General features: G+C 41.0%; 1 protein-coding gene and 1 pseudogene across 3 annotated transcripts in view; both read left to right on the top strand.

The window, feature by feature from the left end:
- Positions 1–19,030, top strand: part of SNX2 (sorting nexin 2) — a 30,065-nt gene extending 11,035 nt beyond the window's left edge. The window contains exons 7-15 of one of the 2 annotated variants that reach the window (XM_081880504.1): positions 423–501; positions 4,238–4,313; positions 5,744–5,857; positions 6,116–6,209; positions 9,828–10,033; positions 11,887–12,030; positions 17,876–17,956; positions 18,063–18,134; positions 18,859–19,030. In XM_081880504.1, coding sequence (XP_081736630.1) covers positions 423–501; positions 4,238–4,313; positions 5,744–5,857; positions 6,116–6,209; positions 9,828–10,033; positions 11,887–12,030; positions 17,876–17,956; positions 18,063–18,134; positions 18,859–18,909 — 917 coding nt within the window. In that variant the 3' untranslated portion in view covers positions 18,910–19,030. Of the gene's footprint in view, positions 1–422; positions 502–4,237; positions 4,314–5,743; positions 5,858–6,115; positions 6,210–9,827; positions 10,034–11,886; positions 12,031–17,875; positions 17,957–18,062; positions 18,506–18,858 lie in introns of those variants that run through there. The other variant, XM_081880503.1, reaches the window with a different exon arrangement.
- Positions 19,031–19,503: 473 nt separating this feature from the next.
- On the top strand, positions 19,504–22,141 carry LOC309352209 (small nuclear ribonucleoprotein F pseudogene; annotated as a pseudogene). The gene has a single exon. The product of its transcript is annotated as a small nuclear ribonucleoprotein F pseudogene (transcript).
- Positions 22,142–23,493: the final 1,352 nt, after the last annotated feature.

Raw genomic sequence — 23,493 nt, 5'->3', positions numbered from 1 at the left:
AACTCAAACAAATATTCACTACATCTTATATCCTCAGTCATAATCCCCTCCATTTTTTTTAATGCAATCAAGATTAATCTGGAAGGTGATCTGAAGAACTGCCTGAGTGAAGTCTATATGCCACGTTCTTTAGGAAATGTAAAACTGCATATATTTGCTAATGCAGGGTGGCATCCAATAGTTGCTGTCTGTCAGTGGAATGGACTTGGGCAAAATTGTGAAGGTTTTAACATGAGATAGATAAATGGTAAACCATGGACTGGTTTTTACTGATGTGATGGCAAACTCACAGCAGCTTTTAAAATGTATTTTTTGGGGGTAACTTTTAATGGTTTCATTTACCTTTTGTGACTGAGAAATAAGTCATAAAGTTCAGTTAATGAGCTACATCAAAGTGTAAAATCTTTTGTCTTTCTTCAAAGGCATGACTAAGGTAAAAGTAGGCAAGGAAGATTCGTCATCTACAGAATTCGTAGAAAAAAGAAGAGCGGCACTAGAAAGGTAATTTATACTTTCAGCTAATAAACAAATACTTACTAAAGTGGGATCCTCATCCTGTGTTGCCTAAAGCTTAGGTGTTTCAAGTCTCCATAGACCCAATTGTATAAAATGCATTAGGTGTAACAGAAGCTACACATGTTTATTTTTCATACAACAGTTTATGAAACTGTACTGTTTGTGTAACAAATAGGGGCAAAATTAAGTGGGAATCTATGGGTATGTAATATGTAATATGTAAATTTTAAGAGACACATGCTAAAATTAAAGCTTCCAAATGCTGCTGTGAACATTTAGAAATGTAATATTCTTCAGGTGATAGACAAGGTAGCCAGAGAAATCTCGATTTAGATTTTATTGGATAGACTTCTAGTACGCTAACTACTTTTCATAGGAGTGCTCCAAGTATAGGCCATGGGTACATGCAATAACTTCTTTAAAAGCTTGGTACATCATTCCCTCATGCTAGTAGACCATTTTTTCACTGCAGTGAATGAAAAAATGCAATGTGTAAACATTTTCTTGTGTATCAGTTGTTTAATGGCAGCTTCTTGCCTTCCAAGGCTTCCAAGCATTCTGGGACTGTCCTTTTTATGTATGGGGAGTTCACCAATGTAACTGTTTTACTCCTAAGGAAGACGTGTCCATTCAGCTTTTCAATTGTTTCAGGTCTAATCCTCCATAGCAGGCAATTCTATTGGGATTCTCATTAAAAGTTATTGTTTAATGTTACTGTGATGATGCATCTTATGGAATTTTGGAGTCCATAAGATCATAAAGTTTGGCGTTTTCCTGCAAAGGAAGAAGTGGGTTGGCACTCTTCTGTATCTGAAGAATTCTCACATACCTGGTCCTGTTGTAAAGGTAAAGGGACCCCTGACCATTAGGTCCAGTTGTGACCGACTCTGGGGTTGCAGTGCTCATCTCGCTTTATTGGCTGAGGGAGCCGGCATACAGCTTCCAGGTCATGTGGCCAGCATGACTAAGCCGCTTCTGGCAAACCAGAGCAGCACACAGAAACACCGTTTACCTTCCCGCTTCCCTATTTATCTACTTGTACTTTGACATGCTTTCGAACTGCTAGGTTGGCAGGAGCAGGGACCGAGCAATGGGATTTGAACTGCCGACCTTCTGATCAGCAAGTCCTAGGCTCTGTGGTTTAACTCACAGCGCCACCCACATCCTGTTGTGGACGAAAGCTATTAATGTTCAGAGGCACTGTACCTCCATCCCTGTCCTTCCCCCCCCAAAAAAACAACAACAACCCAAGGTGCAATTTTCCTACTATTTGGAAAACCAGGCTATGTCTGTAGGGCTCCTTTTTGGTCACTTGCCGTAACTATGTGAAAACTTGGAATCATTTTGCAGTTAATATACCTGTAACACAATGGCTGGCATCTTCCTGCATTTGTTTTCTGCTATGTGAGGAGCTGCAATGTTTATCCATTGATCAAATTTGCCCTTTTTGCTTTCCGTAAATGGGTTTTTAATATCACTGTCCTCACCATTCTCACAAGCAAACTGCACTTCTAAGCTAGAGTATGTAAATTAACCATGTCATGTCATGTATGTATGTATCATTATTTATATATTTATTTATATCCTACCCTTTCCCCTTAGAGGACTCAAGGTGGCTTACATATAAAAATAAAACCCATGTTTTGATGGCAGAAATTGATTTTTTTTCATATGTTATATTTTATGGTCCCCTGATTTAGTTGCCATTGAGGAATCAACTCATAGTTGGGATGGTAATCTGAATAATTTTCAGTACCTTCCACTCCTACAATTCTGTAATCATAGAAATCTACTTGACTGGACTGTTCTGCCGCAGGAAGCATCTTTTATGTCCTAAACAGTCATTTAGAAGGATGGTGAAATACAACTTCTCCATGGGGCGGGATTGAACAAATGTTGCATTTCCCTGTTTTAATGATATAAAATTCCCCTGTGCCCTGTTCAGAATCTTGATCACCTTAGTAGGAAAAGTATGCAGAGCTGCTGTGGAAGGTATTAAAGCCAAACAGGCTACTAGATATCAAAGCACCAATGGCAAAGACTCTTGTGTATATATAATATGCAGCTGTGCCTGCCCTATCATAAAAAGGATGTAATAGCCTGGTTTGCACGACACAGTAAGCCAATGTGTGGGCTTCTGGAGAGGACCCCACATTTTGTCCCATGCTAAGTCAAGGTTTGGTGTGGCATGGTGGCTGTGCCCAGGCTTGACATTTAAGCTCTCTCCTTGCTAGCCACGAGCAGCAGCCAAAGATTGGTTAATGCGTTCTTGGAAATGAAAATACAATTTAGTGGATGGGACAAGCATAGATTCACCAAGGGAGATGGGGAGCCAAACTCCTGCATCTTGCTTCTTGTTGAGGATCTTGAGGAGGAGGGCTTAAGTGTAGCAGGAGACAGTATAGGCTTCCTGGACAGAACAGACTAGACTGACTGTCCTTGGCTTTCATGCGAACAGAAAAGGTGGCTTTGGTTTGTGCTAGTGAGAAGAGTTTTAATTCAATTCGCAAGAATGTGTGACCCTTCATTCCCCCAAACCAGGCTTTCTCAACCTCGGCCCTCCAGATGTTTTTGAGACTACAATTCCCATCATCCCTGAACACTGGTCCTGCTAGCTAGAGCTCATGGGAGTTGTAGGCCAAAAACATCTGGAGGGCCGAGGTTGAGGAAGCCTGCCCCCAAACCAATCTAAATTGCCCCTGAGCTCTTGAGAGTCCTGAGCAGTACAATGTACAAATCGGGTTAGTCCTGGTGAGCGGAACACTCTCAAAGAACTCACTGAAAGTCTACAGCCCATTTTGGTGTTTGCCTTTGAAGTTATCTGCCTTGTGTTGGTTAAATGAAATGGGGTCGGAACTAATGCCCTCACTTTTGGGGTATCCTCTGATTTCAGAGACTGGGGATCTATGTTTTTGGCCAAAAAATATAGACAATCTTTCCTAAGTAAGCCTTTTTTCTGACTACCCACTCTTACTTATTTATAAAAGCATTTTACATTTCTTCTTCGTATTCCTACAAATGAACCAAAAGAATGGCAAATAGACGCACTGATAATAATCAACGTTAACATTTAGGTTGTGCTTTATGAAGAATGGCATGGAGAGGGTCTTCTGAAGCTTCTGAAACTGACTTCTGTGGATGCCAAGCTAAATCACTTTTAACTCTGAAAAGGCAGAATTCTTCCTGTTGCAGCTCCTATCATGTCATTTCCAGGAACACTGGATGACTTAAGAGTTGATATTCAAAGATAATGTTACTTAGAGGAAGAAAGCTATTTTGCATGCTCCTGTTGTGCATTCTGTGTTGCGCAAACCTGGCTTACAGTGTTAGTTTTCAAGTCATATAGATACACAATACTATGAACATGACATTGCTTAAATCATCCTTCTCTTTCCTGTTCAGTGCTCTGACCTTTTGTTGGGGGGCAGATGGGTGGGAAGCAGGCAGGCTATTTGCATCTATTAATTGCTTGCTGGCAAACTTGATATTTTAGGCAAATGCTCATCCTTAGTTGGTAGTCTCCGCAGAGAGGCAAAGGATTGAAGGGGCATTGAAACTGAACTATCCTCTAAAGTTTAGAGGTAACCATCTTAATGCACACTTAAAGCACATTGTCTGCCTGCTGAAGAATGGCACTGCTGCCGGCATGCTTTCTGTGCATGGCAAACATTTTTCAGTATTGTCAGGAACATTAAATGTTATCTAATTTTTAAAACCATAGGTATCTACAGCGAACAGTAAAACACCCAACCTTGTTACAGGATCCTGATTTAAGGCAGTTCTTGGAAAGTTCTGAGGTATTTAAATTATCCTATTTTTCTTTCAACCTACAATGATGCTTTGCACAAAAGAAACATTCTCATCATAAATGGAAATCTTGTCCTCCAGTTCATAAATTTCAGTTGTGCCCTCAAAATAGGAATTGAATGACTTCAAGCTACAAAAAAATTAAGTCACCAGACATTTGATCTAGTGCAAGGCAAGCGAGAGCATCAATTCGCTCTGGCTTATGAGATTTAACTTGATTGATCTCTCTGTAAAATAGGGGAATTATCTCAAAACTCACTAGCTTGGGACATGGAAGCTAAATAGACTTGATCCTTCTACCACAACCATATAAAAGTTTTGCGGTCTGCTATGTAGTAATTAGTTCATGGATAGAGGACTTCAGTCACCAGTGCTGTCAATCTGGCACCTTTCATGTTCAAGTGGAAATCTCTCTTAAAATCCACCCAACTCTGAGAATGTTATACTGTATCAGATACTTCAATAACCTTTTTTTGCATACCAGTTTGTTTATATTGGTAAAATGTTAGAATTTCGCAACTACTTTTAAAAACTACAGTTTGAGCGTATCCTGGGGGGGAGAAAGCATGCATTAGGGCTAACAAGTTTAAATTTGACCTATTTCAAAAGCTGCAGCTTTCGCTTCCTACAGATAGGACCATGTTAATTCCTGTGTCCCTTGTGCATCAATCACTTGTAGCTTTCCAAAACTTACTCACCGACCACCACATCTGCAACAAACATATAATTGGCAGAAGAGCATAGCTAAACCCTTAAATCTCAATGTGTGGCAAAGGTTTTTGTAAGGTTGCCAGTAGTAGGCATAAGTCCTTTAATTGGTACTCACTTGATAATGCACCTATAGGCAGAGGATCTTTGTAGTCCTGTAGCGACCTTTGCGGGGTGGGATTTGAAGGAAGTGCTTCGCCATATTTCTGGGCTACAACAGTTAGTGAAAAGAATGCTATGGCCTAATATTTGCGTGTGTTTTCAGGAAAGTATAGATAGCAGTTCATTATCTTTGAGGAACTTTTATATTTGTATAGCAAGATAGACGCAGTGTTTTCTATGAAGCATTTTGACACAGATTGTTGCTGCACCTGTAACTTAGAAACAGCAGCAGAGCAGCCTTAAAAGCAGCTGCTGCGGTTGGTATACAGGTGACCAGTTAAGGCACTTGGCGGCATTGTAACAACTTTTGACAAATGGTCTCTGTGTTCCATCTAAATGTAAAGGTGCAGGAGAAAAGCAAATTGAAAGTCTATTTTTTTAAGTTTTCCTCCGAGAATGTAAAAGTAGTAAATTTAAGAAATTAGGTTCCACTATATTGAAATGTACGAGGGGGAAGAAAACACTACATCCTTTTCAGTCCCTTTGGTGCCCAGTTAAACCTCCAGCCTTTTAACCGGTTTGTTTGCCCTTATTTGTCATTCAATTCCAGCTGCCGAGAGCAGTTAACACTCAGGCTCTGAGTGGAGCAGGAATATTGAGGATGGTGAACAAGGCTGCCGACGCTGTCAACAAAATGACGATCAAGATGAATGAATCGGATGCAGTAAGAGCTGATTTTTCGACTTGAATAATGAGATGAATTAATGAGCCTCAACAGTTGCATTTTAAGACCGTAGGAGTAGAAAATGGGATATTAATTTACTTATTGGCTTGGGTTCTCAACTGAATCAGTTGGCTACCATGTTTGGACCCAGTTAATTTGTTTCCTGCTGGGGGGTGGGGTTGTGGTGTTTTTTGGGGGGTGGGTTGTATTTTGCAATGGTAACGTAATTTGTAATGGCTGAATTTCACTTCTTGCCAGTGGTTTGAAGAAAAGCAGCAACAATTTGAAAATTTGGATCAGCAGCTCCGGAAACTTCACGGTAGCGTAGAAGCCTTGGTCTGTCATAGAAAAGGTAGCTGTTTTATTCAGGTTTTCACAAAGTGAGCCCTTGCTGAATCAGTTTCTTGTCAAACATTTCCTGATTAATAATAAATTTTTTCAGCACCAGAAGCTAAATACAGAGAGACACAAAGTGTACAATACCTCTCATACAAAAGATAATAGGGTCTTTCAGCAATAATCCTAACCCCATATATATTTTTAAAACAGGAGGGAACTTAGCAGGTTCTTACGCCCACAGCCAATGATTCAAGCAGAAAGATGTAAACTGGGGAGTGGACAACATGGCAATTGTAGCCTTTGCATCACACCAGATGTTCCAAGTTTTCTTACTTCAGACTAGAGAACTGTTTTGTATCTGCATGTACTGTAGTATGAATTCATTATAGCACATACATTATTTTCTTCCTCCCCAGATATAGTAAGTATCTTGTCCAACTCCTGAATGTTTTGCATAGTAACACAAGACTTTTCAGTGAAATTTGCTACCAGATTAGTATACCTAGATGCATAATCATAGAATCATAGAGTTGGAAGAGACCACAAGGGCCATCGAGTCCAACCCCCTGCCAAGCAGGAAACGCCATCAGAGTACTCCTGACATATGGTCGTCAAGCCTCTGCTTAAAGACCTCCAAAGAAGGAGACTCCACCACACTCCTTGGCAGCAAATTCCACTGTCGAACAGCTCTCACTGTCAGGAAGTTCCTCCTAATGTTTAGGTGGAATCTTTTTTCTTGTAGTCAATGAGGCACACCTGCACAGTATCTGGTTACAGCTGATCTGCCTGCGATTTTAGGAACACCTAACCCTTCTTAGTGCACTGAAGCAGGAACCTGTACAAAATACTTCTTTAAAATAATTCTCCATATTATTCAGACTGGTGTTTTAGTAGTACAGTTATCCAAGGAATTATTGTTGTTATTATTTATTGAACTTATAGACCGCTCCATATACACGGAGGTCTCAGGGCAGTTCACAGAAGAAAATCAGAATATAAAACCACAAAATATATACCGTATTTTTCGCCCCATAAGACGCACCGGCCCATAGGACGCACCTACTTTTTTGGGGGGAAATAAAGGGGGCGAAATTATCCCCCCCCCCCAGGTGCTCTGCCTAATCCCGAAGCTTGGGGCGTGCGGAGTTCAGCGCGCCCCAAGCTTCTGGGTGCCGACAAGGTCTCCGCTAGACTTGGGAAAGCCGCGCAACTTCGCACGGCTCTCCCAAGGCTAGCGGAGCGCTGCGCTAATCCCGAAACTTGGGGTGCGCGGAGCTCAGCGCGCCCCAAGCTTCTGGGTGCAGGCAAGCTCTCCACTAGCCGTGGGAGAGCCGTGTGGCTCTCCCACGGCTAACGGATAGCTTCCTGAAGCCTGGAGAGCGAGAGGAGTCGGTGCGCACCGACCCCCCTCGCTCTCCAGGCTTCAGCGAAAGCCTGCATTCGCCCCATAGGATGCACACACATTTCCCCTTCCTTTTGGGAGGAGAAAAAGTGCGTCCTATAGGGCGAAAAATACGGTAATCAAAATAAAAACAACAACCCAATAACTTCCCTCACCTTGAAAAAAACCCACATTTTAAAAGGGCATAGGATGTCCATCAAATCAACCGAAAGCCTGGTTAAAACGGAGCGTTTTTTTCCTTTACTTGTGACTTATTTATCAGCTTATGCTGCACAATAAGCAAAGTATTTAGGTAATATACATAACACATTAATAAACCAGTACAAACATATAGTTCAACTTATAGAATAACCAAAGGTTGAGCTGTTGGCCTCTGTAAACTGAAGAGTTTGAAGCAGGCATCTGGAACAAAACCCCAACGGTGCTTGCTTAATAGTTCCACAACCGAGGCGCAGACACACGAAATGTGTTTAAAGAGTTAAAGTTCAGGACAGTATATATGAGGGAAGGCGGTTTCTCATGTAAGCTAGTCTCAAGCTGTTCCAGGGTTTATATACTAACCGTAGGACCATGAACTGGCACAATCTTTTCTAGTGTGCCGAAACTGAACTCTCTTGTAATGGTTGAAGCAGTAGATGGAGAAACAAGGCTATGAACTATGTGAGGCTGATGTGATGTGGCAAGAGGGAACTGAATTATAGGGACGAGAGGGGAAGGGATTATAGGTCGGGGGGTGGCACAATTCTAAGCTAGTTACTTTAGGAAGTAATGGGTACTTGCTTCTGGATTCAGTCTCCTTTTCCCGCTGCAGCCCACCTGTTTTCTTATCTGAAACAAATGATATAAAGGCCCAGTGCAAATATGTTTCCCAGTCTCATAAGCCCAACAGTGTTTTCTTTCAAAATAACACATGTGGAACCATGCTCAGTTTACCTTTAAAAAAAAAAGTCACTCTAGAATTTAGGGAAGCTTACACACCATAATTTAGGGGATTTAAGGAAGCTTACACACTGGAGTCCATTTAACTAACAAAATAACTTATTTATGCTTTTTTCATTGCCTAATTCACATTTCCTGAACAATGCATGCTCATTTATGGGCGATACGTTAGTCGCAATCAGAGTAGATGCATTGAATCAAAGTCCATACATTTCAGTGGCTCAAATCTGAGTTTAACTTGGTTGGATATAAACCCTATAGGTTTATAAAACACAAACATACCAGTTTGCAACTAAATGGATTTCTATCAGAGTTAAGCATTGGGCTAACTTAAAGTCAGTACAGTGGTGCCCCGCAAGACGAACGCCTCGCAAGACGGAAAACCAGCTAGACGAAAGGGTTTTCCGTTTTGGAGGCGCTTCGCTAAACGAATTTCTCTATGGGGTTGCTTCACAAGACGAAAAAATCTTGCGAGTTCCCACCAGTTTTTTTCGCTCCCCCCCCCTTTCCTAAGCCGCTAAGCCGCTTATCAGCTGTTCCACTGATAAGCCACTTAACAGCTGACCGCTAAAAGCCGCTAGACCGCTAATAGCGCTAATCCGCTAAGCTGTCAATGGGCTTGCTTCGCAAGACGAAAAAACCGCTAGACGAAGAGAATCGCAGAACGGATTCTTTTCGTATTGCGAGGCACCACTGTAGACTTAATTGCATCGCACAAGTTGCATTGTGCATAAATGTGCATGGTGTCTGGCAGGTATAAGTTGTGTTTACATGCTGCGGTATAAATGACACAATAGGTCACCTCTCAAGTGTTTGATTTCTAGCAAGATATCTCTCCCCACTTTCTTCTTGCAATGAGAAATAGGTTAACCTGTTTTTTTAAGGCAAAGTTTTAACTAAATTTTTGTATTAGATATCATTTTAAGTGTGCTTATTCTTAAAGACTATGACATTTTACACAATGCCAATTATATGAGGTCACAGACTTGCAGAAAGAGGCAGGTTTTTTAAAAAATTGACTTCTTTAACAACTGTTGAAGACAGAAATCCTTTCTTTTGTCAAAACTACCTTCTAGTACACAGCAAAGTTTATGAATGTTAATTTCTATTAAGCTGAATTGCTTTGAAGCAAGCTTTCTTTTTTGCTTTGTTGAGCTTTCGCCCTCAAGCCAATTGTTCTATCTCTGTACACCAAAATGCCATTGTATGCAAAGTAGCATTTAAATGACTTGCATTTTGTGACTCACATTGTGACAGCTGACATCAACTCTAGACGGATTCTTGTTTCAGAACTTTCAGCCAACACAGCTGCCTTTGCTAAAAGTGCTGCCATGCTAGGGAACTCAGAAGACCACACTGCTTTATCAAGAGCTTTGTCTCAGCTTGCTGAAGTTGAAGAAAAAATTGATCAGCTGCATCAAGAACAAGCTTTTGCTGACTTCTATGTGTTCTCTGAGTTGCTCAGTGACTATGTTCGCCTTATTGGTGCAGTAAAAGTAAGCCCGGTTTAAAAACTACTTAATGACTTTGCAAGACAATATTTACATTGAAGGTTATAGTGTTTGCACAGTACAGTGGTACCTCGGGTAAAGTACTTAATTCATTCCGGAGGTCTGTTTTTAACCTGAAGCACCACTTTAGCTAATGGGGCCTGCCACTGCCATACAATTTCTGTTCTCATCCTGAAGCAAAGTTCTTAACCCGGGGTACTATTTCTGGGTTAGCGGAGTCTGTAACCTGAAGCATATGTAACCTGAAGCATATGTAACCCGAGGTACCACTGTATAAACGTATGCAGGGTGGCATGCTGTAACAGAAAGTAATGTCTGTAGCTGGAATGGGTAACCTGTGGCCCTCTAGATCAGGCTTCCTTAACCCCAGCCCTCCAGATGTTTTTTTGGCCTACAAATCCCATGATCCCTAGCTAGCAGGACCAGTGGTCAGGGATGATGGGAATTGTAGTCTCTAAACATCTGGAGAGCCGAGGTTGAGGAAGCCTGATCCTGATGATACAGTACTGCAACTCTATTATCCCTTATCATTGGGCACACTGGCTGAGATTGATGAGAACTATGGGTCAGCAACATCTGGAAGGTCAAAAGTTTCCCATCCGTAGTTAGAAATCATCTGTGGATTTGACTAGGTTGTGCCCATTCTCAGCCAGTGTTTCCCAAACTTGGGTCTCCAGCTGTTTTTGGACTACAGTTCCAATCATTTCTGACCACTGGTCTTGCTAGCTTAGGGATGATGGGACCCAAGCTGGAGACCCAAGTTTGGGAAACAGTGTTCTAGGTTCTTCAGGGACAATTTACCCTCAACATCCATCTTGTTATATTAATTGTAAAATACTTCCAAGTGCTGGGTTTAAGAGAGCAATCCTATCATGAAACTAGAGCTGCAGATCCTCTACTGCAGCTGAAGCCCTGCCAGCTCCAGCAGCCAGACAAGAAGTTGGATTTCTCTTTTTTTCCCCTATCAAGACTGATGTAGCTGAGGTTGCCCCCATGATTGGCTCCATGGGACTTGGCCTCCAGGGACTCCTTGAAGCCTCCAGCATCCTATCTCCACACTTCCTGTTTCAGGGCGTTTCATCATGGCTGTTGCTGGTAGAACCTTGCCAGTGGCACTCTGCTCTGCTGATGGAGAGAAGATACTACGTGCCACACCACACCCATATTAATTCATATCCAGCTGTTGACATAGGGGATTAATTCACATCTTCTGAGGCTATAATCCTAAAGCCCCTATTTGTCATTATATTGGAACAGCACCTACAGCTTTTTACACAGTCCTTTGAATACAAGATGAACGAAATTTTAACATTTGTAGACATCAAAACAAATGGGTCAAAGTTCAAATTATAATAATAATAGGTAAAGGTAATAATAACTTTCTTGTTTGTACCCCGCCCATATGACTGTGTTGCCCCAGCCACCCTGGGCGGCTTCCAACAAAATATAAAAGCAAAGTCAAACATCAAAGATTCAAAACTTTCTTATACAGGGCTGTCATCAGATGTCTTCTGACTGTCATATAGCTGTTTATCTCCTTGACATCTGTTGGGAGGGCATTCCATTGGGCGGGTGCCACTACCAAGAAGGTCCTCTGCCTGGTTTTTTAGCCTGGATTTTTATCGAATGGTCTCATACTGTTTAAAAACTAATGTGGCGTGTGGTCAGAATCAAACTTTTACCTGTTGAGATTCTTGAGATTTTTGCTATATTGATGGCTTTAATATGAGAGGTAGATCATGGCCAAAGCACAGTTTAATATTGACATGTTTACCTGTTTAAATCTAAGATTCTGTAAAGACTCGCCACTTTTCAATGGTCAACACTATTGCTTACAGGGAGTGTTTGATCATCGAATGAAATGCTGGCAGAAATGGCAGGATGCTCAGGTCATGTTACAGAAAAAACGAGAGGCTGAAGCTAAACTTCAGCTCGCCAACAAGCCTGACAAGTTGCAGCAAGCGAAAGATGAAATCAAAGAGGTAAATTTTGGAATGCAGTGCTTTTCCCTATGTAAGGCTGCGGTTTCCCCCTCCATTCATTGGCTTTAAGTGCATTATTTTTTAATTAATTTTAATCATTGCTTGTGTGTTCCATTATCAGAGCAGCAAATGGTTCAATAGTTTCATGCTTAAGTTAGGCTTCTATGGATTCTGAAACATGCCTTCATTCTGATGTTTTACAAAGTGAGTGGGAGACTTCCATTTATTTGAAATAAATATATATATTGAGACAAAGGTCAGTTGCTTCTCTGCTAATGCAGTCAAGTACGAACTTCCAAAACACATAATCCTGCAAAATCATGGTGAATAGTCAATGTTTTTACTTACTGATGGAACACTTCCTTCCATATATATATATATATATACCTCCTATATATGTATGGTATAACTTCAGTAAAACTGTCAAAACATTTTGAAGTTATCATAATCTCTGCACTTTTTCTGTTATGCTTCACTAAGGAAATCGAAGAGGTAGGATAACTTATTTCCATGCTGCTTTTTCCTGTTCTGGCTGCTTCATAAGTTGCATAAGAAATGCAACTAATCACAGTATAAGAATATTCAAGTTCTCCATTTATGAAACAGCAAAATAGTTCATTCTCTTCAGCTGAGAGTCCTGTGGGTCAGAATGGTAGCTTTTCCAACTATGCAGTAGCGCTGTATAGACAAGGACAGTTACAGCATTCCTGATTGTTTACCTGTGGCTACATAATTGAGAATGGGCTCTTTGATCATGCCTGTTTTCTGCTATCTTAATTGCAACTAAGTATAACGTTGATACAGAGTTTGGCAGTTAACACTTGTCAGGTTTTCCCACTGAAGGGAGAGTTTGAAACAAGTTTGCAAATTATGGTTAATCAGGGGCAATGGTTTAACAGGGTTTGATGTTAATACTAATATATGTTTAAAAGTATTTACGTGTTTCTATAGTACCTTTCATTTGAAATAGCAAGGTGATAAACAATAAGGAAAATAAAAATAAATATAAAATTAAATTAAATTAAAATATGCAGTACAAGATAAAACAGCAGCTAGTAGATCAGAACACTCTTACAAGCAATGAAAACAACACACTGGTACTCTTGCCTTAGACAAGAAGGGAGGCATTTCCATAGAAAGGAGCCACAACTGAAAAGGTCCTTCCCTCATCGCCATGAGACAAATCTCTGCAGGTTGTGGCATTGCCAGGAGGGACTCATCAGACATTCCTACTTATTGGTCAGAGTAGTGTGGTTGGTGTTTCTGTGGGTAGCTGGGCTCAAGTTATTTAGGGCTTTCACTAAAACCTTAAACCTTCTCAGGTAACCAGGGCAGCTCTTTTTAAGAGTGGTGCATTGTTTGTGTAATAGTGTATCCCAGTTAGCATCATAGCAGCTGATATATTCTGCACTATCTGCAGCTTTCTGACCAGCCTTAAGGTCAGCCCCACATAAATAACATTACAGCAGCCCATTCTTGAGGTTAGCAGTGCATAAGTTGCAGTGGCAAAGCTATCTAGGTCAAAGAATGGTTGTAGCTGATACATAAGCAGAAGCTGGCACAAAGCAGTCCAAGCCACCGGGGTTACTGGGGCCTCCAGTGACAAAGGGGAGTTAAAGACCATTTCTAGACCTTGCACCTTTCAGGATAGTGCAACTCAGTGTAGAACAGCCAAAGTTTCCAGTTCTAGGAAACACCCAAAGGACTTCTGCCTTACATGGATTCAAGCACGGCTTATTGGCCCCAGAGATGGTTTTATGGGAGTGTGACCGGTTCGGCTGCCCTGGCTGCAGTGCTGCAGGGGGTGCCATAAAAATGCTCTAGAATGCAGTGCAAGAGGTATCGGGGTGAGGGGGACCACAAATTTTAGCATTGGACAGAGCACCACTGAAATTTGAGAGCCCAAAGTCTGCCACTTCCAGTAGCCTTATTTAAACTAGGGATGAGGAAGGGAACACAAACTCCTGGTTGTTTAGTAGGGCGAATGCCCACAAAATCCCCTTACATAGATTTAGGCTCAGTTCCCATAAAAGGAGATTTGGTATATAAGCACCCTTTAGCCACATAGGGTGAAAATCAAATATGAGCATGGTGCAGCTTTGAACTCTTGTTAAGCACTCTTAGACTGGCTGCTGTTTGCACTAGCAGTTTGTTGCATGCCATTGCAATCCTACACAACATATTCTGTACATGACTGTTGCTTGGAGCACTAGGAGCTTAAACCTGAAGTGAACTTGACGTGCTAATGACTTGTGAATTGGTGCCTAATCCCCTTTTTAATGCTAAAGATTATTTCTAAGTGTGCTAAGTCTGATCGCAGTTAAGTTCTCTTCTAAAGGTCTTGGTGGTAAAAGTTGCATTCATGTTGTGAGTTCCTTGTACAAAGTTGCTATCACACTGCTGTTGCCTGCATGTGTTTGGAAAGCCTTCCATTGTGGCTTTTGTGATGGAAGCGTTGTATGGCCAGTTTGACATACTCATTGCAATATCCGCATAGCTCAGACCATCTTTATTCTTCTGGTGGAATTCTCTCTGTTGGAAATGACTCTTTGTAGGGTGGACGATGACCTCTTCTGCATGTGACACTAAACAATGCCATGTCTTAATGCACATGAACTAAGAATCATGGCTTAGTGGGAACGCGTGGGCTCCCAGAGAGGAATTCATGGCTGCTTTGCTCCTCAAGTTGTTCTACTTTGCTTAGCTATGGTTTGGCTTAGTGTGCCATCTGAACCAAGGCTTATGGTTTAGCTCAGAAAACCATGGTTACAGTTTTAAGTTTGCTTCTATCTAGAGAACTAAACCATGGACCCAAGTTTGGACAGCATGCAAGTAGAACCATGGGTTAGTGCAGTGCAGTGCAGCAGCCAGTGTGAGAAACTGAGATATGAAAGCTAGGAGCTAAATGGCACCTTAAACCTAGGTTATGGGCACAACAACAGAATGTCTAGGCTTACTTTTTTGTAACGAGTACAGAGCTGAAAATTAATGAACTGCAGCTAAAATATTATGTTCACTTTTCACATGGTCTAGTAGTCCTTCCCCTGCCCACCCCCCTAATATTTTTAAGAAGGTCTCTTCTGCAGTCTTCAGAGAGGAGCTGGAAGTGGGGAGGCAGGAAAAGGTCCTCCTTTCTTTCCACTCTGCAATTTTAATCTGAAATCATAGGCACGATGCTGCACCCAGAGCTCAGAAGCTGCTCATGCTAATGAAATTTCCTGTCGCAAAATGCGCCTAGAACAATGGAAGTTTTGAAGACTGGCAGCAGCAAAATGTCAGGAGGAGAAGCAAAGCAGCCACAGTCTTTTCTCCAGTAGCCCACACGCTTGCTGGTGTGCACTAAACCATAGTTTGCCTTACCGTTACATGCAAAGTGGCCCAGTGCCAAATATATTTGTGTGTAAACTGAAAAATTAAGTATTTAATATGGATGTTTAATATTAAAAGGCAGCTTCACGGAACCACTAATACATCATAAACCTTAAGCTAGCTGTGTGCAGTCTGAGCTGCAATTCAGAAAATCTGAAGGGCACCAGGTTGTAGGAGACCTACGTCTTAGGACAGCGCCCCCATCCTGGTGCCTTTTCTCAGTTCTGAATGGCAATTCACATCAGACTCAGCCAGTATGGCCAATGCTCAGAGTATACGAGCTGTAGGCACCAGGTTGAGGATTGCAGGTTCCAGGACAGGGTTTTCCAAACTTGGGTCTTTTGGACTACAACTCCCATCCCCCCTAGCTAGGAGGACTGGATGTAGTCCAGAAGCAACTGGAGACAGGGGTGTCAACTTGAATAAAATATTGCGGGGGGGGGGGCAGGTAAGCCCTGTGTCACATAATTGATAACATGGAGCGGTGCATGAACACCATTTGAATGGTCATGCTCATCAACTTGGGGGGGGCACTCCCCTCATATTTTATTGTGGGGGAGATCTCTTGGCCCGCAGGAGCTGGTTTCTAAGGCTGGAGACCCAAGTTTGGGAAACCCTGGCCTAGGGTGTCTGCCACCAGATTAATTCTATTTCTGTGGCTCTACACATTTGTGCTTGGTGTAACTTTGATCTGACAGGGGTAAAGAGTTTTGAAAGTTAAATCTTCTTACATTTTGGGGTTAACTGTATATGCCCAAGTTACTATTGGTTGCTTCACAATTAAACCCTTTTAATTTCCGTTAGTAATTTACTGCTCAGCATATTTTGTGCTGTAACCTTATTTCTGCTCATTGGTGCCTTTTCTAGGGACCTTTGAAGAAAGGCAGAGTTTTCCTTTGCTCCTCACACCGTAATAGATATTTCTGAACTTCTGCTGTGTACTCTTGGCTTGTTTTCATAGGGAAGCAATTGGATCTGACAGCTGATTCCTGGGCTTCAGTTAGTGTCTTAAAATAAAACCTGTTACAGTTCACTTTTAAGTGTTCTTAAAACCCAAAGCTTCTAACAATAGCCAAGAGCATTATGAGAGGAGCATTATAAAGGCGGCCAACTTTCTCCAGCCTATAGACACTACAGTTCAGTACATACACGTCTCCTTCAATTAGTATTGTCATTTTTACAGCTTATCCCGAACGTCAAGCATTGGGACCAAATGGTACTATTAGTCTTGAGCTAGAATACATGGTGAATAAGCAGTAGCAATGCATTGCCTGTTATAGTCTACAGACTCAAGTGAACTGTAGTGGATTTATCATTAGAGGGCATATCTGTTGGCAATTCTCACAGTAGACTCTTGTGGCATTTATTAAATGTTTAATGGTGAACAAAAGAGCTTCGTGTGTAATTATCAGTAATCCTTAAACAACCCTGTAAAGCAGCCTTTCTCAACCTGTGGGTCCTCAGATTTTGTTGGACTACAACTCGCATCACCCCTAGCTAGCAAGGCCAAAGCTCAGGGATGATGGGAGTTGTAGTCCAACAACATCTAGGGACCCACAGGTTGAGAACCGCTGAAAGCATGGGTAGGCAAACTAAGGCCCGGGGGCCAGATGCGGCCCAATCGCCTTCTAAATCCGGCCTGCGGACGGTCTGGGAATCAGCATGTTTTTACATGAGTAGAAAGTGTGCTTTTATTTAAAATGCATCTTTGGGTTGTTTGTGGGGCATAGGAATTTGTTCATTCCCCCCCCCCAAAGATAGATAGATAGATAGATAGATAGATAGATAGATAGATAGATAGATGGATAGATGGATGGATAGATGGATGATAGATAGTCCGGCCCCCCACAAGGTTTGAGGGACAGTGGACCCGCCCCCTGCTGAAAAAGTTTGCTGACCCCTACAAAGGATGTGTGGCTATCACACAGCCTGCATCTGACCTGCCCAAAGCACAAGAAATGGCCTGCCAGTCCTTAAGAGATTTTGTTGTTGTTGTTGTTGTTAATCTCCTGGTTGGTTCTACCTGCTCCTTAGAGAGCCTCTGATCCTTTATCCTGATCTTAGTGCTAAGAACCACAGGGCCATAATAAAGCCCCTCTGCCTGCTTTTCAGAGTAAAAGGCTGCATTTTCGCCCAGCCCAGCCCAACACTGGAGTGGTGGTGGGGAGAAATGCTGCCTTTTGCTTTGCACAGAACGCAGTGGATCTTGAGCACAAAGGAAAATGCAGCATTTCCGAATGCATCCAGGAGAGGTGGAAATATTGTGAGTGTGTGTGAGAGAGAGAGAGACTGCTGTGTGCCTGCATGTCTGCTGTGTGTGTATAATGCATATATTAGCCACACCCATTGATGGCATTTGACCCTTGGGCAAAAGAAAGTTAGCCACCCCTGCTGTAAAAGGCTGGGCCAATGTTATCAAGCAGGGAGCTTTTGAATGCTTCGTATTTAAGCTTTGTTTGTGCCTGTTCTCTTTCAGTGGGAAACAAAAGTTCTACAAGGAGAAAGGGATTTTGAACAAATCTCCAAGACAATACGCAAAGAAGTAGGAAGATTTGAGGCACGTATACATTATCAATAAACAATGTAAAAGTTCAGAAAATCATGACGGAGCAAAAATGTTGGCTAACTTGTTCTATATGTAATTATGTTTTGTGTGCTAACAGAAAGAACGCGTGAGAGACTTCAAAACTGTTATAATCAAGTATTTGGAATCATTAGTGCAAACACAACAACAGGTAAACTTGATATTAGTGTTTGTAATTCATTTGGTGGGGTTTTCATTCCTAACTCTGGATGAATAAATTAAAAGAACTTCACACACACACACACACACACACATACACACACACACACACACACACCCTGCTGCTCAGGAGCTTCTCTTTAAGTCTGTCTCTTCTAATCTTTCTTACTTGGTTGATTAAACATTACTAATTCAGCAGGGAGCTGGCAGAGAAATTCAGTGTGTTCTGTGTAACTTATTTGTAGAGGCAAATATCACATTGCGCTTTTGTTTCTTTAATAAGTTTACGTAATGTAAATATTCTACAACTCTGAACAATAAAGCTGGTCATAGCATTTCTATTTTAGAGAGAAAGACATCTTTCCTAATGTCAGTGGAGCACAGCACAGTTGGATTAAAAAGTTGGCTTGGGTCATATGAGTAATGCATAAATTGGGTATCTCTTAAAATGAAAGCTGGTGTGTACATTTTACAAGCAAACTTGGTTTCAGATTTGTTTGTGCCCTTAAGAACTCATTTTTATTTAGGGGAAGAAGGGAGCAGCCTAGTTCAGACTTTCATTTACATAATAGTTGCATGAAAATTAAAGAGTCTAAGCTTCCGAAAGTGATACTATAGTATTGAAGGACTTTCTTGCCATTTGAGATGCAGAAAAGCAACTGGTGATGATTTTGTAAGTAATTGAAATGTTTACTCCTTTCTCCTCTTTTCCCAAGCTGATAAAATACTGGGAGGCATTCCTACCTGAAGCCAAAGCCATTGCCTAAGAAGAAGAAGACTCTTTCAAAATATGAAGACTCTTCGGATGTTTGTCCCAACTGAGCTAAATTCCATAGTGAAAATCACTTTAAAATTATCCAAATAAACCACTATATATTTTGAATTTAACATGTGGCTTTTTATATACTACAGCATTTTATTAACAGCTGCATGTCCTGACCCTCTTTGAAGTGGACTGTGGCATGACATTCTGCAATACTTGCTGAATTGAACACTATTGTGTCTTAATACTTGCACTAAAATGTGCGATGCAAGGCCAGAAAGTTATTTTTGTTCTTTACTCTATGTTCTGTCTACCTGATCTTTATGAAACAAATTGCATTTATTAATGTTCACATAACACATTCCTGTACATAATCAAGATTTTGTGATTTCAGTAATAAAAGGGATGTACCTTGTGAAACATTAATCCTTAACTTCGTTCTTCATTTCCTAGCTCGTTTAAGTGTGTTTGGCACTCAGTAATTGTAGCAGCTATGCAGATTTAGGCTGAGAAGAATTTGGGTTAGTTTTCCTAACAAGGAACACTTTTTTACATGGTATAGCTTCTTTAAAAAATGGATTTCTTAAACAACTACACTTGAGTAGAAGCTTTTTTTTTTTTTTTCGCCGCTTCCACACATGCATGTGACGTCATTTTGACCGTCTGCACATGCGCGAGCGGCGAAACCCAGAAGTAACACGCTCCGTTACTTCCGGGTCGCCGCGGAGCACAACCCGAAAATACTTATCCTGAAGCATACTTATCCCGAGGTAGTACTAAATCTACAGACTTTGACTTAAATGTAACAAATGTTTCACTCTAAAATAGAACTTGCAAACCAACATCTAGTAACAGAGTTTCAGTTCTGGAGGAATTGTGGGCTTGCAAAAGAACCTAAGAGCATAGTTACACTAACAAATTGCTGATAAAGTAACATTTGAGGATGTTAAGATTTCTCTACTCAGCAGGAAATGTTGTTTCCTGTTTTGGGAAAAAAATGCTGGGTTTTATCCAACTGAGTTCTTGTTGGAGAAGATCCACTGGAATCCATGCACCTAACTTTAAGTAATGCCCATTAATCTAATTGTATGGTCAGCTTTGCATACAACCCCTTGTATGTTCTTTCCAGTCTGCAGAGATCATAATTGTCTATATCCTAACAACACCAGGAAAAAAAATACATTTCAATTGGGCTTTAGTTTATTAACAAAACCAGGAACTGAAATTATAACAATCCTATTTACAATTATTTTCTTAAAATACCAAAAGTATTCATAGCATTATATCCGGGGGGGGGGGTAATGCTAAATTTCTGCAGCTCTTTTAAACTGCTTGTTTAAAAATAGGATAATTTTAAATCTTCCCCACCCTACCCTACACACCTCCCTCATGAAGCTATGTCTATAATATGCATATATGTATTTGATACCCATCTACTTGATTTTGGACACTGAATGTGCAATGCAACATCTGAAACAGATTCCTGAACTAATTTAGTTTTGAGCTGAACCTTTTTGAAGAGCAGCAACTTCCAAACCTCCACCCACCCAGTACTGCTCAGTACTTACTACTATGATTTCCCCTGTGATTTTGCCCTCCACTTCTGATTTTCCACTGTACTGTAAATGTTTGCTTTCTGGAAGGCCTTTGTGGGGTTTTTATGGCTTTCTTTTGCTACTGCAGGATACAAAATAGTAAGCTCTGTTCATTCCTGTCCTTCAGTATACTGATGGCATATAGCAAGACGTGCATCTGGTTTCCAAGAACAAAGCACTGTCTACTATTGTTCCTTGGAGTCCAAGCAGGGAAAAAGTAACAGGAACACACACACACACCTTTTTAACAGCATCACAGTTATGTGATTATGAACAAGAGCAACTTGTACTATCAGGTGGTAGTCAATTTCAGCACCTCTGTCTGTCCATTAATGAGACTTTCCCCAGACAAATCCAAGTACAGTAGAATGAGGAAGATGAACGGTGGTGAAATTAATACACAAGTTGTGAGTGCAGACATCATAGCTATAGGTGGAAATGTTGACCTATGGGGGGGGGGTGGAATCCACAGTAAGGCAATTATTTTTAGTTTGCAGTTTAAAGGGTATGTTACCTAGAGTTGCCCTTCAAGGTGGATGTTAACCCAAGTGGAGAGGGGAAAGAGAAAAGCAGGACACATTGCAAAAAGCCAAGCAGTTTGAAAATCTTAAGGAGGAGTGCAAATTAAAACATGTTTACATCTAGCATTCCACTTGGCATGCTGCCACCACAGACCTTGTATCTTATCTGCAAACTGCTCGGCTTTACTATCTTCCCAGCTTCCCCTGACTCCCCGCTTCTCTCCTTTAGCTGCCCCCTTTCTCATTTTGCTTAAAATTCACCCTGAAGAAGAGTTGAGGACAATTCAAAACCATTCAAAACTATAGGCGACACGAATAAAGAAGGCTCGTTCCACTTGTAACTTCAGGCTTATACAAGAATGAACCCTAGCCACTAAATGCCACTAGCACAGTACTCTTTATTGGTAAGGTCACTAAAATTACTAAAAGTGCTTTCTGGTTGGTCTGAAGACAGGCTTCATAGAATCGCAAGGGTTTGAAGGGACCACAAAGGTAATCTCGTCCAGAACCCTGCAGTTAAGCAATCTTTTCCCCAACGTGGGGCTCGAACCCAGGGTTGCTATGAGTCTGCCTCTTAACCCAAAGCCCTTCTTAAATGGGATGACTGGGAAGCCAGTGATGGTGAAGCTGAAGTGGGGAATGGAATACAAAGGCTACCTTGTCTCTGTCAATGGCTACATGAATATGCAGCTTGCAAATACAAATATATTGATGGACACCTGGGTGTTCTGATAAGGTGCAATAATGTCCTTTATATAAGTGGCATAGAAGAAGATGGAGAAATGAGAGGATAACTTTTAAAAAGTTTTTTTAAAAAAACAAACCTTAAATTTAGTTGTCAGGTTTTGTTCGGTTTTTTTGGTCAAGTACAGCCCCTCCAAGTGTCCCTGTTTTCCAGGGGCAGTCCTGGATTTACAGAAACTCTCCCGGTTTCTGATTTGATCCCATAATATCCTGTTTTTCCTTAGGGTGTCCCTATTTTCATCAGAGAAACATTGGAGGGTATGGTAGGGCATCCCTCTTCTCATCGTAGAGTATGGAATCATGAGACCCTTGAGCCAAGGAGATAAGTAACTATTCAACCTTTAAGGCAGCCAAGTGTAGGGAAGTTTTTTAATGTTTAACTAAGAGAGAGAGAGAGAGAGAGAGAGAGAGAGAGAGAGAGAGAGTTGAAAGCTGCCCAGAGTGGCTGAGGCAACCCAATCAGATGGATGGGGAATAATAATAATAATAATAATAATAATAATAATAATAGAATAGGACCTTCCTATTTTCATTGGAGAAATGTTGGAGGGTATGCAGGTAACCATTCTTATGGCCACAAGTAAATACTGTCATTGAAGAAAGCTTACCACTATGGAAGAAAAATAAAGGTACCATTTCTGACAGAGTCTCGTGCTCTGCTGACTGAGCTATCCCAGATCTTTGTGCATCTCCCCCTTTTCTTAGGTTTGCCTTGTGGGCTAAGTGCTTTTGAGCTCTGAGGTGGCACTAACTGCAATCCTGCTAATTTACCATTTTCCCTCAAGGTGTTCTCCCTGGAGCCACCACCAGTGCCAGAACGCTAGAGGGGAGGACATCCTCCTTTTAAAAAAATAATAATTAAATTTACAAACATTCATCAAGCAAACAAACATCAGTTTGTTTTGCCATCTCTGCATAGTCCATCAGTTTAATCTGCTGTTCTTCTCTGGTAGGGAATGTGCCTTTTTTCCATATCTGGGCTACAATAGCATCCGCACAGCAGTGGTTGCATACACTTGGACTTTGGGCACCGACAATTCCTAAAAGAAAAGCTTCTGGTTTCTTACCATTTTCAGTTTTATACATTTCAATAATTTTACAATTATTTTAACATTTCAAAATTTGGCATCCTTCCCCCTCATCCTGCGGTTCCTTAGATTTATTTTTTATATTTCCTGCATCTTCCAAATTAACTTAATCTACTCATTTATTCATCTACTTTAAATATATACTCTTATCAAACTGCAGGTTATTACAATAATCCTGCCAATCTGTTTACAGTTTACTTGTAAATATTCAATAAACCATTTCCATTCTTTTAAAAAAAGTTTATTTTGATTTCTTATGTTTCTGCTAAGTTTTGCCATTTCTGCATAGTCCATAAGTTTTTGTATCCATTCTTCTTTTGCTGGGACGACTTCTTTCCATTTTTGGACAAGTAACCTTCTTGCCGCTGTAGTTGCATACATGAATAAATTTCTATGCAGTTTGGATAGCTTTGTCCCTATAATTCCCAAAAGGAAAGCTTCTGGGTTTGTTTGTTTGTTTTAGAAAAGGTTATTTTAAACATTTTTTTGCAATTCATTGTATATCATTGTATCTTCTTTGGTGATCACTCATAGCCAAGTAAAATTGCCTTCCATAAACACGGTCTTAACAGTGAGTCCGTAAGTGGCTGTGGAGGCCAGTTCTGGATCCACACATCCTTCCACAGTGGGGACATTGGTT

Source organism: Podarcis erhardii, assembly GCF_964252035.2.
Source record: "Podarcis erhardii genome assembly, chromosome: 11".
Lineage (NCBI taxonomy): Eukaryota > Metazoa > Chordata > Lepidosauria > Squamata > Lacertidae > Podarcis > Podarcis erhardii.
Note: the sequence above shows the minus strand (reverse complement) of the source record. Positions and strands in the feature narration are given on the sequence as shown.